Source organism: Otolemur garnettii, unplaced genomic scaffold, assembly GCF_000181295.1.
Source record: "Otolemur garnettii isolate 467f Iridium unplaced genomic scaffold, OtoGar3 scaffold00007, whole genome shotgun sequence".
NCBI classification, from domain to species: domain Eukaryota; kingdom Metazoa; phylum Chordata; class Mammalia; order Primates; family Galagidae; genus Otolemur; species Otolemur garnettii.
The window spans coordinates 37,575,145-37,591,839 of NW_003852402.1; the positions used below are offsets into that span (position 1 = coordinate 37,575,145).

A 16,695-nucleotide genomic window follows, 5' to 3' on the forward strand; every position below is an offset into this window, starting at 1 on the left:
TATTATTATGTATTATTTTTTTTTCAAGTTGTTTGAAGTTTTCAAATGAATAGCTATTAGAGGAAATGAAGTGCAGCCAAATAGCATCAGAAGAAGAAAGTACCATACATGAAAATCATCTTTTGCCATTATATAGCAAATTAAATTTCCAGAAGTGCATTTTGAAAATATATGAAAAATTAAGCTCACAGCAAATCCTAAGAAGCCAAAATTGACAGGCTCTCCATGGTTTTTATCCAAAGATTTTGCTACCATCTGCAGAAAGCAACAAGTTGAAATCACTAAGGACATGAGCCTTCACTTCCGCAGTCTATTAATTGGGGGGGAGAAGAATTTCAATAGTTTCTTTCCTTTTAAGAAATCGTGAAATTTAAAAAAAAAAATTATAAGATACGTGACACTGGCGACAGAAAAGCTATTAAGGGAGGCTGAAACATTTGTTTTTTACCCTCATACAAATAAGAAAATGATGTAGCACTGATTTTAGAATAGGCAACTCTATGACATCATTTTGTAATCTTGGAGATTGTTATCATTATTTTCCAAAACCTTCTCTTCATGCCTGTGCAGAAATACACTCAGTTAAATATTAAGGTATATATAGAGAAACCTTAGACAATATATAGGAGAATCGCTGTAATCATAGGGTGTTCATTTTGTTTGCTAATCAAAGTGGACTGACCCATGAGCCCTCAGTGTAAATGAAATCTAAATTCCTTTATGTGCTAACACATGTCATGCTCTCTACCAGGGCAGCACAACATTTTTCTATCGATATCTGCAGACTGATTAGAGCCCAGGTTGTTTTAAGATATTAATTTAAAAGAAGCAAGCTAGCCCTAATTATTTTGAATAGACTACAGATTACTTTTAAATATGGAGAAGAAAATAAATTGAGTAACCTTAATCAGAATGCAGGAACCCTGTTTTATTAATAAATGGAAAAGGATAAAATACAGGAACCCCGTTTTATTAATAATTGAAAAAGGATTAAGACACCAATTTTTAACTGCAAGTAGACAGTTCTAATAAATTATTAGATTGTTCTCTTATAGTTTAAAGTTTCCTTGATTTCAAGGTCTTAATTAGTGGGACCAGGACTAATTAGTGTTGTAGAAGCAGAAAGCCACACTTACTGCATTGCTCGGGCCGTCCACTAAAGCATCTCCTGAGGTTGAGCCACCCCCAGAGAATTCCACGGAGGAGGCCTGACCTGGGGGTGTAAGGAACATGCTCCTCTGGCCTTAGTAGATTTTACCTGCTGCCAAAAGACTCCTCCAAAGAGCCATTGGGGTATATTTTTTATGAAGAGTGTCTCAGAAAGGGGATAGGATGAAACTCAGAGCAAACTGACTTTTATATCGCTCAAATACAGTCATCCATTCAAAACGGTTGGGTATGAAAAATAGACCATGTTAAATGTATCGGGAAAAGGCCTTAAAACTTGACTTCTTATTTTGTGAATAAAAAATGTAAAAATAATGGGAAATGAAGGTTCGAATGACTGAAACAAACAACATGGCACTGCGTGTGTCGTGTGTATCATCATTTCTCTATTATTGTCAAATGCTGTAGCCCAAGAATGATGACACGAAACTATAACCTTGAACTGTGGATTCAGTTAGAAGCACCAAAATTAGCTGACTTGAAAGAAGATAACATTTCAGGAGTTATTTAATTCTACAGCAAAACAGACATCGGTGGGTAAATTGGGTTGGCAGAGAAAATGTGAGTCAAGGGTGCTTCTGTATCTGAAAGCTCTTCACAAATCTGTGTGCCTTTCTGGGAAGTGCCTGAGGGCACTTTGTAGGTGGAAATCAGAAGAAACTTAAGGTCTAGTAGAGAAGCCGCACTGTCCGACTCTTCTGATAGAAACACGATGGTAAAATGTTAATACAAAAAAAATGTGAACCTTATCCCTATGAGGGGTCCTTATTCCTAACTCATATATTAAAACTATACACAAATTATTTGAAAAAGAGAAAACACAATTTTCATGTTCTTTCAACAAATTATCCAGGGTTACTTCTTTGAAGGGGAGAAATGCAAAATTCTCTAATAGTTGCTGCCCTCTAATGGTCAAACACACAAATGAAATAGCTGATAAGTGCACGCCCAGTCTAGTTGTGTGTGTGTGTGTGTGTGTGTGTGTGTGTGTATACTTAACTTGTAAATTACTGTACGTTAGCTACCACACAAACCAAATCTGAAACTTTTCAAGTGTTAATATAGTGTAAGACATTATCGTGTCTTTTTTCAATAATTTCAATCCCTAAATAGAACGCAGATATTTAGCAAGTCCAGTGTAGCCATGTGGTGACATGGGATCGTAACATTTTTTTCAAAGGGTATTTATTATTCATCTAAAAACATTGATGTTTAATAAAAACATATAGGAAAGTTTCTCGGGGAAAACATTGTTCTCTAACTAGAGTAAATGCTGGTAAATTTGTATCATATGCCTACCAGGAATCCTTACTTGTCTAGAATACACTTTCGATTATCCCTCTGGACGTATTTTGTTGTAAGCATTGGAAATACAGGAATTCTTCTGAACACTAATTCTGTGAGTAAAAAAGAATTCCACCCTAAACAACGTGGTTAAGCAATTTTATCTTATGATTTCCTGAGGTTTTGCTAAAATTTATTTTGAGTCTCTATCAGGCTGGTACCCGTATATCATATTTTCCAAGCTTGCTGGATCTTGGGAACCTTTTATTGGGAAGCATGCAATAGGCTTGATGCTCTGAAGAACATATATTCACAATGAATTAGGTAGTGATTTGAATTAAGTAAATGTAAACCAAACTCTTTCTAATATTATGTTTTACCAATTCAATAAAACTCAAAACTATCTTGTTAACTCTCCGAAGAAGTTCTTACCATCTGGTGGAGTGAATATTGAAAGATTTGACTTGGGTCCAATCCCTGCACTGGTTTCAGCCGCAATGTAGACATCATATACTGTAAATGGTGTTAGGTTGGAGAATACAAACTTAAGGTCTTTTGTGCTATTATCCAAAATCCGGCCTGCGAAAAGTAAAAGATAACTATGGGTTATTTCTTTAATCAAGTATGTAATTATTTTCATATTTAAGTATAGAGCCAAAGGCAACAATTCAAGAGTTCACCCATGCACTCAAATGTATTATAATATCAAAGCGAGTATATTTTAAACATTTGGCTTAGTAATACGTTGATATCAGTTTACTGAAAATGATAGAACATGAAAATTGTCCAGTTTAAAAATATTTGCATTAAATTATAAAGCACTATTGAATTGTCATTTTATTTTTGACATATTTAAAAGAGAAACATTAGATTTTATCCAGATAAAAATAATATTTTATAATCAAATTTATTCAATGAAAATGTTAGTCTTGTTATCTTCTATATGAGGATATATTGAGAAAGTATTTCTAGTTTAGCTTCTGACCTAAATTCCTTAGTCTATCAGCAAAATTCCTAACATCTTCCACTGTGCCTTGAATATTTCTTTCGCCATCTTGCTCAGACTGGCTCTCTCCCTAGAACACTGCTTCTCTCCCACTGCTGCCACCTCAGACGGTGCCAGTCTGTTTGTTCCCACCACTCCCGGGAGAGTAGACCTTCAGGGCAGGTGCCCCACTTAAGACTGCTCCCCCTGCCTCCTTATAAAAGTCTGCACCCTTAAATCCCATGTCACCAAGACATCCACTGGCTTTCATTGTTGTAGGGATCTTCTACCAATCCCAAGGTCACTTACTCTCATTCTGCATGGTTTAGCTATTGATTCAATGTTGCCATCTTAATTTGTGCTGATTTTAATACTGTGAGAGATAAGCCTTAAATCTCTCAGAAGTCTCTTTAAATATTCTAGTGCTACAACTTATCTCAAGCACTCCCGCCTGATCATAACTTAGATATCGCCATTACCAGTAGCTGCATATCTCTCATAATCTCAATTTCATGTAACTCTCTCAGATCAGTTTGTCCCGTCTCCTGTTCACTAACTCAAAAATCCTGAACCAAGAATTTTTAAGTCCACTAGAGCCTCAAAACCATCAATTTTACCACCGATTTCATTTTTGTTTTATTTGGTCCGTGCCAAATTTGCACTCTTCACCAGCCTCAATGTCACTGTCAATTATAATCACTGGCTTACATAAACCTTCAATTCCCTTCCCCTTCTCTTGTTGAAAGGAGCTGGAGAAAAATATGGAACCCATGATTAGTTCACTTCATTCATGATCACACCTCAAATGGGCCCTAAGTGATGCCTGGCGTCTTACTGAACTTCCTCTGTCCAATGGTCCAATCACCCTCTGCTCTTCATACTACTGATCATAGTAGACTTTCTATTCCTTGCTGAGACCTCCAACACTCACAGTGGGAAATACCTGCCACAAACTCCTGCTAACACAGCCACATATTTGCCAGTATTTGCACCCAAATGTTCTGTCTTACAACCTGTCATTATCTGTACTCTTATCTCAAACCAGCCCCACATTTGAGCAAAACATCTGCCTTCTACCTACACAAACACCCTTCCAGTAATTCTCACCTTTTTATATCATTAACTTTTCTCTTTTTGCCCTCATTTCCATCATGAAATAAACATTTTGTATGGTCCTACTAAAAAGAAATCTGAGAACTCCATTTACCCCCATCTCTACCCCTTCTGTTCACTGCTTCACTTTGCAGTGAAGCTCTAAGTGTTTCTACACCCACGGCTCCAATGCCTTTGTCCCATTCTGTCTTCAACCAATTCAATCAGACATTCACCCCGCAGATGCCACTCTTGTCAAGATCCCTTCTCACTTCCATGATGCTATGTACAATAGTTGCTAAAAGTCTTACTTGATTTATCAGCCAACCTCACATATAAAAAGTACCTCAGTGAAATACTGAACAATAATACCAGGCAGGAAAGATGTATCTGTGTATCCACGTCTATTTCTGTGTATTAGATGGGTGAATTGAGAGAACTATCACTTAGGGGGAAGTGCAAATATTTCATAATTTTAGGAGCATAAATTACTCAGGGATGAGAAACCGGTTACTAACGAGATTCATAATATAGAAATTTCAAAATTAAATTAGCTGAAACATTGTATCTTTCTCAAATCTTCCCCCGCCGCCAAATGACAATAGGTGGGTTTATGTTACTTAATAATTATTTGAATTGAACTTTCTTCATAGAACCATAGAATCTCAGATCAGGGACAAATTGTAGAGCCTTTTAAATCCATTTCTAATAATATACTATTTGAACCCATCCAAATATCTTCAGCAAGCGGATGTTTAGGTCCTGCTTATTTTCAAAGATGGAGAAATTTTCACTTTCTGAAGCTGACCATGTTAATTTCTTTAACAGACTGCATTTTTTGAGAGTACTATCAGTTTCACAGAAAAATATAGCAGAAGTTACAGAGATTGTCCACCTTATCTTTAGAGCATGCTCTCTAGTTATTAGAAATAAATTCCTTATTCTAAATGGAATCTGATTTAATATAATCAAAGCCCACTGTTCTTCATGAATACAAGTGGAAGTCCTCTTGTTCAAATATTGGAAGGATTACATCTCTGCTAATACTTCTTTCCTTAAAGGGTTATCTCTAATTCTTTCATATTCTCCAGAGAATATGGAACGTGAAAAATGTTTTGTCATCCTTATACTCACTTACAGTTTTAAACAAAAAAATAAAAAAATCTTTACCTTCCTTCTTACCTTGATGTGAATTGCTTCAATCTTAGATTCTTTTAAAAAGGGTTTGATGTTACTAAAATATTTTATAATTCCTCTCCAAAAAGTTACCACAAAACCAGTTAAGACTTACCTAACGGTCCATATAATTCAACTCTGTAACTAAATTTCCCTGTTATTATAGTTGGAGGGTCCCATGAAATTGAAAAGGATTTTCCTGTGACGTTGCCTGTTACACAGTTTTGTGGGGGTCCTTCAGGCACTAAAATGGTGATCGGAAAAAATGAATATGTAATATAGATTAAACATAAAAGAGCATTTTATTAAATGCACATTAAAAACGCAAAGTCAGAGAAAGAAAATAATAGATCACATTAGTACCAAAGGTTTTTTGACTTTAAAAAGGAAAAATGGAATATATTTTGCATTATTGTATTGATCCATCCAGTACATACTGGATCATCAGATTAATTTAGGTGCAATAATTAAAACTTTTATTTAATGCTATATATGATTATACATCTCAAATTTTAGTCCTATTTTAATTGTGACATATTCATTGTAAATGTTAAATCGTCCCAGAACATTTATCCCTGTACACACACATATATTGCATTCCACGGAGTCTAAGTTTGTGGCATGATAAACAATCTCTTATAGACACAGGTAGAAGGGTTGAGGAAGTAACCCTCATAATTTATTGGCAATGATCTTTTATTCTTTATATTATTATTTATATTTTGTTCTGAGGTGAAATTTATAATCTACAGTTAGAATATTTAAATGTGGCTCAGCGCCTGTGGCTCAAGTGGCTAAGGCACCAGCCACATACACCTAAGGTGGTGGGTTAGAATCCAGCCTGGGCCCGCCAAGCAACAATGATGGCTGCAACCAAAAAATAGCCGGGCATTGTGGCAGATGCCTGTAGTCCCAGCTACTTGGGAGGCTGAGGCAGGAGACTCGCTTGAGCCCAGGAGTTGGAGGTTGCTCTGAGCTTTGATGCCACAGCACTCTACCTAGGGGGACAGCTTGAGTCTCTGTCTCAAAAAAAAAAAAAAAAAAATATTTAAATGTAACATTAGTAACACATGAAAATAACAATGTCAATTAAGAGTAGTCTATTTGTCATAGATGTGCATCTACATGTTACTTTTTTTAACTGAAATGAAGCTATTCCAAATTTTTTTCAAAAAAAATTATTGTCTACCAATTTCCCTTTTTATGCCTTTTTATGAGATTATTTCCTTTTTATTGTATAAGAAGAAAAGCGTAGGGAAGAAGGAAAAGCAGAATTCAGAGATGCTTATTCAAATCAAAAGAAAAACCTTCAAACTTATATGTCACAAAGAATAATGGTAGCTGACAGTTATATCATTGGCAAACATAATCCCATGCTTCAGTGAAAGTACCATAGTGATTGTTTTAAGTATCCTCAAACATTAGCCATCACAAGTAAACTCTTGATACTATATTATAACATACATAACATCTCAGGGATATCTTCTGCATATAATACATACACAAAATAGAAACCTGCTGTATCATGGTCCCATATCAATACCCATAAATTTTATATGAACACGAAATGCAGATAGATAAATATAGGTTTACATGAATGCTGATACAGTACTATAATCAAATATAAAAGTACCCGTACCTAGAAATATATATTTTTATAATTTGATAGTCATAGTAATATGTAATTACTCTTACTTAATTTTAACACCACCACCATAAGCAAAGTACTATTATTGTGTTTAATTGTCAGATGAGGAAAACGTCAGGGCAAAGAGGCTCCACGGGACCTATGTTAGGGACCGCTTTCATCTGGTGCTGAATGTTAATCTCATCCACAGTCCACTGTTGCCGATGTCACTGCCACATGTGGTAATAACAGTGGCAGTGGGAGAAGGGGCTACGTGATGGCAGATGATTTAGAATGGCAGATACGATTACAGAAAATTGTTAGGATTAGAAAATAAAAACAAAGCTGGTTTTAGAATCAGTGTTTGAGGCTCAAGAATCCTTTCTTTCAAATCTGCTTTCTCCTTTGAGATACTTATTTTAGTATCATGGTACAAAAAAGCATAGCTCTCTGAAAATAGCCCAGATGAGACAGCCTCGTATGCATTACAAGGTGGGGGAGGGAGGTTACTGAAACATAAGAAAGACTCATACAATGATCTATTTGGATAAAATGAGAGATTATTCTATAAATACTTTAAGTTTTTTATCTAATAAAAAATAAACCCATACCTGATTCTGGTGTTCTGACAATGGTACTATCAATATAACCTGCTTCCGTTGTAACAGCCGAAACTTCAAAGAGATACGTCGTGTAAGGTCTCAGATGTGTCACTACAAAACTGATAGGCTCTTTCCACACAGAGCTGATCTTGCTCTGCACCACTGCGCTGGATGAGTAAGGGGTACGCGATGGGGGCGTCGCTCTGCCCAGAGTTGGAGAAGGGCTGGTCGTACTCCATAAAAAAGATTCATTATTTTCCTAGTAAATAAAATAAATGTCAGTGAAAAAATAATGTTCTATGTCTTGGTAAATATGAGAAGTGTAACTAATTTCTTTTTCCTTTGTGCTCAAATATTCTTCAATTGTGTGTATGGGTGGGCGTTAGTAGTGTAATATCATAACACATTAAGTTATGGACAAATTTCCTGGATTTTAATTATGCCCATATGTGCTACAGTTTTAAAGCAGAATATATTTATTGTATTCTTTTTATCTTAATCGTTTTCATAAGCTGAATTTCAAGAGGCTTAAAGTAAATGTACAACTACAGTAAAATCGTTAGTTAGAATTTTTTTTAATTCATGTTAATAGTGCAAGAGCCAAAGAGCTAAAATAATTTTGCTTTTATGAAATTCCAAACAAAAGCCATTTTCTCACGGTTACCATCACTTTTTTCCTCATCAATACTCAAAAGATAATGCTATTGGTACACGTGTAAGTGTCTGTGCACATACGTGCAATTGCGTGCATTCAAAATATATACTAATTTCAAAAATTAAGAATTTGAGACCTCTATAAACGAAAGTATTTTGTTTATAGTTTATAGTATTTTGTTATAGTGTATAACAGTGTATAGTTATAGTATTATAAATATACAGTGTATAGTGTATAGTATTTTGTTAACAGTTTGACTGTTTTCCATCAATAGTAATACATATGTTGCCAAAATAATTTCAGGAAAATTATTATTACAGTACTTTCCAAGGTTTCCCATCAATGAGAAGAAAAACAACAAACTCTTCATCAAAGATACGCACAAAAAAAAAAAAAAAAACTCTACCTCTGCAAATTTCACCTTGATTATTCAATCTGCATGTCCCCGCCCTTCCTGTCACGTAAAATTATTCTCTTTTCTCTGCTTACACTTCACATTTTTCCACCTCAGGGCTTTGTAAGTATCCTCTACCTCAAATTCTGTCCTTACACGATCTCTGTTCACCCTTCCACTAGAGACTATGATAAAAAGCCAGTCATTCATGAAGTCCTTCTAGGGCTCCCTAAGTGAAGCTACATCTCACTTTTGAATTCCCAAAAGCTGAATAAAGCCAATTGTGTATAAGATGATATTGTAACCCAATACTATAAGTAATCAAATAAGTAATAACCACTTTGATAAGATGAATAGTATCTAGACGCTAGAAATTTGACATCATACGTTTACCTAACATTTTTGAGGCATAGAAACTGTTCCATGATACTTACATTACATTCGGGCAATTTTCCAGTCAAAATGTCCTCTACTCTGATGGAGACATCTTTCACTACTATTCCACTTCTGGCATGCTTGACACTAATCTTGAAGCTGGTAATTTTGCCGTTTGGTTGCTGAGGTAAATACCAAATCAGGTTTACCGCTGAATAGTTGAAGGCCTCAACTGTGAGATTCACCACTTTTCCTGGAGCTGGAGAAAAGAGGATTGGAAAGAGAAGACCAGTTAATGAAATTGTAATGGCATTTATATAATTTGGGGATGTTAAAATTTCTCTGATATGTGAAATTAAATGTACAACACAGTGCATAAAAGCTATTTATGTGGGTGGCGCCTGTGGCCCAGTGGGTAGGGCGCCAGCCCCATGTGCCAAGTGTGGCAGGTTTGGGCCCGGCCACTCCCAAACTGCAACAAGGAGATGGTCCGGCATTGTGGCGGCACCTGTGGTCCCAGTTACTCAGGAGGCTGAGGCAAGAGAATCGCCTAAGCCCAAGAGCTGGAGGTTGCTGTGAGCTGTGGACGCCATGACACTCTACCGAGGACAACAAGACAAGAAAAAAAAAAAAAAAAGCTATTTATGTGAGATCTTAAAAGAATATTTAATTGGCCTTTGCTTAAATTAAAAGATTATAGTTGAGAAAAATCAGCTTTTCTTCAGGATAACTGGGCTAATATAGGCATTGATGAAACACTTCATATAAGTATGAAACATACTTAAATTAGTAGCTGTTTGTGAATATACAAACAAGTTGGGACACATTTGTCCTTTGAATATTTTGGAATTATGTCGCTTCATTAGATATGAACAAAGGAGCCAATTGAAACAATTATCCATCCATTTGCACCAAAAAGCACATTTCTGAAATGTTTATAAACATTCTAGTGCCTGATATCAAAGGGATATCCACCAAACAGCTTGCAATTATTGCATTTTGAGTTTCGTACATACACCCTGAAAATCAACTTTCTTCAGATTTTCATCATACTTTGCTCCCAATCATTAATCATCTATAATGATAATAATAATCTGAGTCCTATTTTAGTTGATATGAGAGTGACAGAAACCCAGAATGAAAAAAAATGTACATTAATGTCATGGTAAGATATGAAAACTGATGAAGTAAACTAACAATATCCTCTAGAATAGAAAACAAACATAAGAAATTCCCTTTGAAAAAAATCAAAATAAAACAAAATGTTCGAGATAAAACAAAATAAGCGATTCCAGGTATTAAAGTGCTGAATCACTGGAGTTTAGGCTCACATGGTGCAGAAGAACATCAAAATACAAATTGTAAATGAAAGTTGTATAAATTATTTGAGAAAGTGAGGTCCTGGGAAGGAGAGCTGTGTGCACATGATACGAGGGAGTAGTTAGGAAACGTCAGGGTAGCTGCATTGTAATGAAAAAAAATAAACCCAGCAGTTACGGGGAATGCTGTTGGATAGGATGATTAGCAATGAGGGTGAGATTCGGGATATATTTTGATGATGGAGCTGGCAGGATCTGCTGATAGATTAGATGTATAATATGAAAGAGAAAATTCAAGGATGACAGCAAGATTTTTCCTCCGAAGAAAAGAAGAGGGGGTTGTTTAGTTTGGTAATGCCTGCATGTGATGGAATAATACAATAATCATAAAAATCCATATCTCCAAGAGTCTAATGTTACAAAACCCTTATGAGTTGATGTTAAGAGGAAAATGCAGGATATAAACTTGCACACGTGGTTCAAGCTTATTTTTATTAATTAAGTCACATTGACCTACATTCATTGGGGAGAAATAGCCCAACCAGAAAATGGTAAGAGATTTTTACATGACAAAGTCAATGGATAATTTCATTATGTGTTTCTTGTTCACATACTACTTTTATAATTAGAAACAATAATATATATTTTAATATGTATTATTATATATCCTAATAAATATTATTATATATTTTGATATATATATACACAGAGGGTACCAAAAATGTATAGACATTTTAAGAGATGTTATCTGTATATTACTTTTACTAGTTGAATCATAGGTACCATTACTGGTCAAACACACCTAGGCATGCCTTACATATCCATTTTACCTGCAATTTATACTTTAGGGGAATGATCAGTTTTACTTCCAACAAGATTATTTAAAATATGTATATATTTTTGGCACCCAGTATATATAAAATATATATGTATACACAGTGTAACTATCCCAAAGGATTCAAAAAGTAATTGAGTGGCCATTCTGCTGAGAATTTTATATATTTTAGTATCAGATTTTGTTTATATCCTTATTTATTTTAATGATAAAAACTCATGAGAAAATTAATTTAGAATAAATGACTTAGGAAAATTACCACTTTCTGCAGTTTGGAAAAGAAATGGGTCACTAAACACTCCAATGCCAGCACTGTTTTCAGCAGCAACCTGGAATAGACAAATATATAGATAAATATTTAAGTATATATATACGCTCAAATATTTTACTTCCTCCTTAAACGTAATCTGAAATAATAAAACTTTGACTTCTTCATAGGGTAAATGAGAAAGATGCTATTTTCTTTCAATTCAGATAATTGAAGAAGGCAAATTCAGACCTATTCATCTAATCAAAACATAAAGGTATTATTGTCAATATTTTACAGATGAGAAAACTGGGTTGAGGAACGTCAAATACTGTGACCAGGGTCACACAGAAATAAATGGTACAACAAGAATTCAGCTGTAGTTGTGTTTATTTCCAAAGCTCAATCAATTAATCCACTGTATACTATAATAATCACTATGATTATTTCTGTAATGAATGCAAGAGACCAATTATTCTAAGGGACTTTAAAATTCACAATCTAACCACACAAATAAATATTCAGTGAAACTATTTTAAAGATAGGATTAATGAACAATTGAGACTAAGAATTTGAGAATTTAAAATATATAAAAATTATTTTCAACTTGAATAATCTAGTTAAATAGAACAGAATAGACAGAGACTGAGCCATGATCATGAGAATAAAACTCTCAAAATGCCACGACTAGAATCAGACAATCTTGGTTTTGTTGTAGCATGATTGGTTCCCAGCTAGTAACTTTAAGCCATTTATTTAATTGGGGTAAGTTACATTTTTGTCTTTAAGATGGGAATGATAACATATTCTATAACATAGAATTATCCTGAGAACTAAACAAAGTAATACATGTCAAACACTCCACAGGGTTTCCCCCGTAGTACCATGTAGACTGAAGATACCACATTCTACCATGCCAATGCCCTGTGGGATTCGTCCATGGCTAACATTTATTTGAACAGAGCATAGGTCACAGCAATGATGTATAAAGTGTGAGATGAATGGTAGAGGAGGCCTCCCCAATAGGCCTGAAATAAGAAAATCCAAAGGAATAAAAAGTCAAACTCTGCAAAAATAAAGCGAAGGAGAACTAGGTTGGTAGTTTCTCACAACACATTAAAATTTAGTCTTTATTTATTATCCGCAGTAGCATATTTTAACACATGACTTAATCTGAATATGTGCATGTTTATGGAAAACATCCATGTTATGTACATTTTCAGATTCCAGAATATGGAATCTTTAACCTATGTTTCTTCATGAAATAGCTATCATAGATCTTTTATTTTGACTTATGCACAAGTGAAAGTTTGGGCTTTTTTTTCCTTTTTGCATTATGGCAACGCTGGTATTGGTGTGTGTTTCCCTGTTCTGATCGTGCTCTTTATTCTACAAATAGGCAACCTTGGGCAGTGCCTGTGACTTGAGGAGTAGGGTCACAGTCCCATAGTACGGAGGTGATCGGTTCAAACCCAGCCAAGGCCAAAAAAAAAAAAAAAAACAAATAGGCAACCTCCAGTCCAAAAGAACTTCCTGGCAAAACCTCTCTTTCTCAATACTTCTTATCATCTATTAAGGGCTTCTTAGTTATATATAATCACATATATATGCAATATTATGGATTTTCTTCTCTCTATATAATTATCTTCAAGGCTTAAAGAACATGTTGATATTATTCTGAGAAGAGCCACAAGATATCTGCATTTATTATTGTCCCTTGGAAATGTCATCAATATCACCTAATAATTGGAAACATTTTCCTGTGGTTTAGCTAATTTAGGACCTCTTTATAGAAGTGCTTACTTTAGTATTCAAATAAAATGTTATTAAATTTTGCATATTTAACATTCCAAAAGTTTTTAGAATCACAAAAGACATAGTAAATCCTCAAGAAATATTTGTTGAATGGATCAACAAATGAATCAAATAAATTGATCATTATTCCTAGCCAAAACTGACACTTTAAAATTGTTCATGCCATCGTACCAAAGTGAAATAACAGATATGCAGATACAACAGGGTTGGGAGAAAAATAATACAGCGAACTTTAAGCTTAATCAAAAAGTGGAATATTGTCACTTATGAAGCCTTATTATTTAATTTAAATCTGATTTATTAAGCTGATGAGAACAGATACTATTATTTTCCAAAAGGTCATGAAACTAAAGATTTTTAAAATAGATAACATATTACTATACATAAAATCGAAATGAAGAAGAGATTGTAACATTTGACCAAGTTTCACATTCCCAGTGAGTATGAGACCATGACTCAGTTCATCATTTTTTAGTTATCTATTGTATACAGGTTAAAAGGCCTAGCCAAGTGGGAAAAACAATTACCTTAATTTCATACGTTGTTCCAGGATTTAGATTAGTAAGAAGAACTTCCAGACTGTCAGGCTTTGCTCTAACTTGTGTATATGCTGTTTGCATCCATGGGCAAACTTCCTTATATTTAACAATGTAGGATATAATCTTTCCATTTGGATTAGGTGGCGTATTCCAAGAGAGAAGAATCCCAGCAGATCCGACTCTTTCTCCTGCTAAGAAGATGGGAGGCCCTGGTTCTATTTTAAAAATAAAAAATCATTTTGTTAAAAGGCCAGTTGTTATAGTTTCACAAAAACATGTAAGAAAAGTATTTACAAATATAAACTCCTGCAGTTCCCCCGAACTAAGGAGTTTATACTCCCCAGAGCTCTGCTACCAAAAAAATAAAAAAGATTAAGTACTTAGGGAATACCAAAAACATTCTTTTATAAGAATGTAAAATATGAAAATGGTACTGAATACTACGTGCCAAATATACTTTTGATGCCAAGTCGTTTTTAAAAGAAACTTAATGCAAGTTTACACACACAGACTGAGAAAATAAGAAACCATCTTCCAAGCTGAATAATCCTTCCTAAGTGAATGCAGTGAATTTATTTTCATAGTTCTGGATTAAATATTATCGTTAAAAGTCTCTTTGATCCATCTGAAAAACAACTATAGTGTAATTACCTTTCACTTTGAAAATACAAGAAGCTAAGAAAAACCGGGGAGAACTCAAGTGGTAAGCAGATCACTTTCTTAAGTTTCCACTTTGCTTTCATTCTATACTGTTTTCATGCATATAACGTACGTAATTGCCAATATAACTATTTCTATCCAACTGAAGTATAATGTCTCCAAATACCTTATTTAAAAAGTAATTTAAAACATAAATGCTCACTTGTTACATTCGTAGTGGCTGTTCTACTGACCGGTGAGCTGTATGTCGTAGCAGAAGTTGAAGAGATGGTTACTTCATACCCAGTACCAGGAACAGCACTGGAAACATCAACCTAGAACACCAAAACAAATGATTGCCTTAAAAGAATTAAACTTTTACTAACAACAAACAAAATTTACACTTCGATAGGTAACTCTACACTGTTTAAAATGTCACAAGGTTTCCATAGTATTGTAAATTTCAACTTCGTTATACCATGTAACTATTGACCAGATAACTTACGAAATAAATAAAAATTTACAAAACCTACTGCACCATCAAAGCCTAAGTCAGTTTTCTATTTATGCTATGTCCTTGTCACAAGTAATAACTATTTGAATCTTAAGAAATCTACAGCCCATTGATTATCCCTTATTTTTAAAGAGTATAGATGAAATACCTGTGTCTCTGAAGTCCCAATAAAAAGTAAAAGAAAAACGATAAGAAAATCCATCATTATTACATTTTTCAGGCAGTAGAATCACATTGATGGCTCTAGAGAGAAATGTTGCCTGCATTAATGATTTAAAGACAGATCCTCCTGGCAAGTACACAATTAATGAGCCTGGATTACTCAATAGCTCTGCCCTTTCTTTGTTAAACTATTCATGAACCCTTGGATGGATGGCCGTAGGTTCAGGGTAAACTTAAAAAAAAAAAAAAGCATAGACGTTGCTAAGGTAACAGTCCACTGATGCTGAAACTTAAACTCATCAATTTGACATTAATGATTCTGTCTTCATCTTAGGCTTTTAAAAACCCTCCAAGGAATAAGTTTGCATGGTGGATGAGTTTCATAAAGAACTTTCTTATTAGCACCAAATATAAATACAAGGAGGCTCAGCAAGTAATGAAAACTATACCTGATATTCTCCACCTCCAAGATCTCTGATAGTAACAAAGCCACTCTCAGGAACAAGATCCCTGCGATACCTTTCCACATGGCCGGAGAACAGGCTCCAGCACAGAGAAGAGGAATGTGCAGAAATATTGTAGGCTTTCTGTTTCCCTGGTTGAATATTGAAAAATAGAGATTGAAAATAGTTATTCTCATGAAGTCTCAAAGGAAAAAATAAGTCAATATTTTAAGAGCCACATTTAAAAATAATCATTCTGCTAGAAAGCATCCTTCAAATGCTCTCTAATCAGTAACAAATGATTATACTTGGAGGTCAGGCACGCAGAATTAGCAAAAGTCATACATCAGTTTATATATAGTTTTTAAGTATAATTATAAAAATATTACACACTAATGTATGTATTTGTTTCTTGCATGATAATTAGTTGGTTGATAATTAGTGAGATTGTTTTTGAAAACTTGTGCTCTCATTGAAAAATTGATCATGTTAAAACATAGTAAGTATAAACTATTTATCGAATTACCTAGATATTTACCACGGAGTAGATAGTGCAAAAAATATCTACCAAAACTTTTTACCAAATTTTTTTGGGTAAACAATGAGAATTTATGATAAATCTTTGATTGGATGTTTCTCTAAAGGAAAAGATAGATTTTTTACATTGGAAATGAAATACGATAGTATTAAAGCACCAATTGTTTGTAGCAATTTCAACCATATTTTTCAACCTTTGCTTCCACTTTTTCCAAAATTTTGTTTATGCTGAGTGTACCTTCTTGAAAGGAGTTCTCACATAAAGTTCTTCTGATTGGCTGCCAATGA

The 16,695-nt window shown here is 34.3% G+C and overlaps 1 protein-coding gene across 1 annotated transcript in view; it reads right to left on the reverse strand.

Annotated features, from left to right (window-relative positions):
• The window catches only part of PTPRQ (protein tyrosine phosphatase, receptor type Q), a 195,259-nt gene extending 179,789 nt beyond the window's left edge, over positions 1–15,470 (reverse strand). Inside the window, exons 1-8 of the mRNA XM_012814160.2 lie at positions 15,414–15,470; positions 14,975–15,086; positions 14,101–14,327; positions 11,771–11,840; positions 9,417–9,616; positions 7,943–8,192; positions 5,820–5,948; positions 2,884–3,030 (exon numbers count right to left, since the gene is read on the reverse strand). Of these exons, the coding sequence (XP_012669614.2) occupies positions 2,884–3,030; positions 5,820–5,948; positions 7,943–8,192; positions 9,417–9,616; positions 11,771–11,840; positions 14,101–14,327; positions 14,975–15,086; positions 15,414–15,470 (1,192 nt within the window). The remainder of the gene's footprint in view (positions 1–2,883; positions 3,031–5,819; positions 5,949–7,942; positions 8,193–9,416; positions 9,617–11,770; positions 11,841–14,100; positions 14,328–14,974; positions 15,087–15,413) is intronic.
• Positions 15,471–16,695: the final 1,225 nt, after the last annotated feature.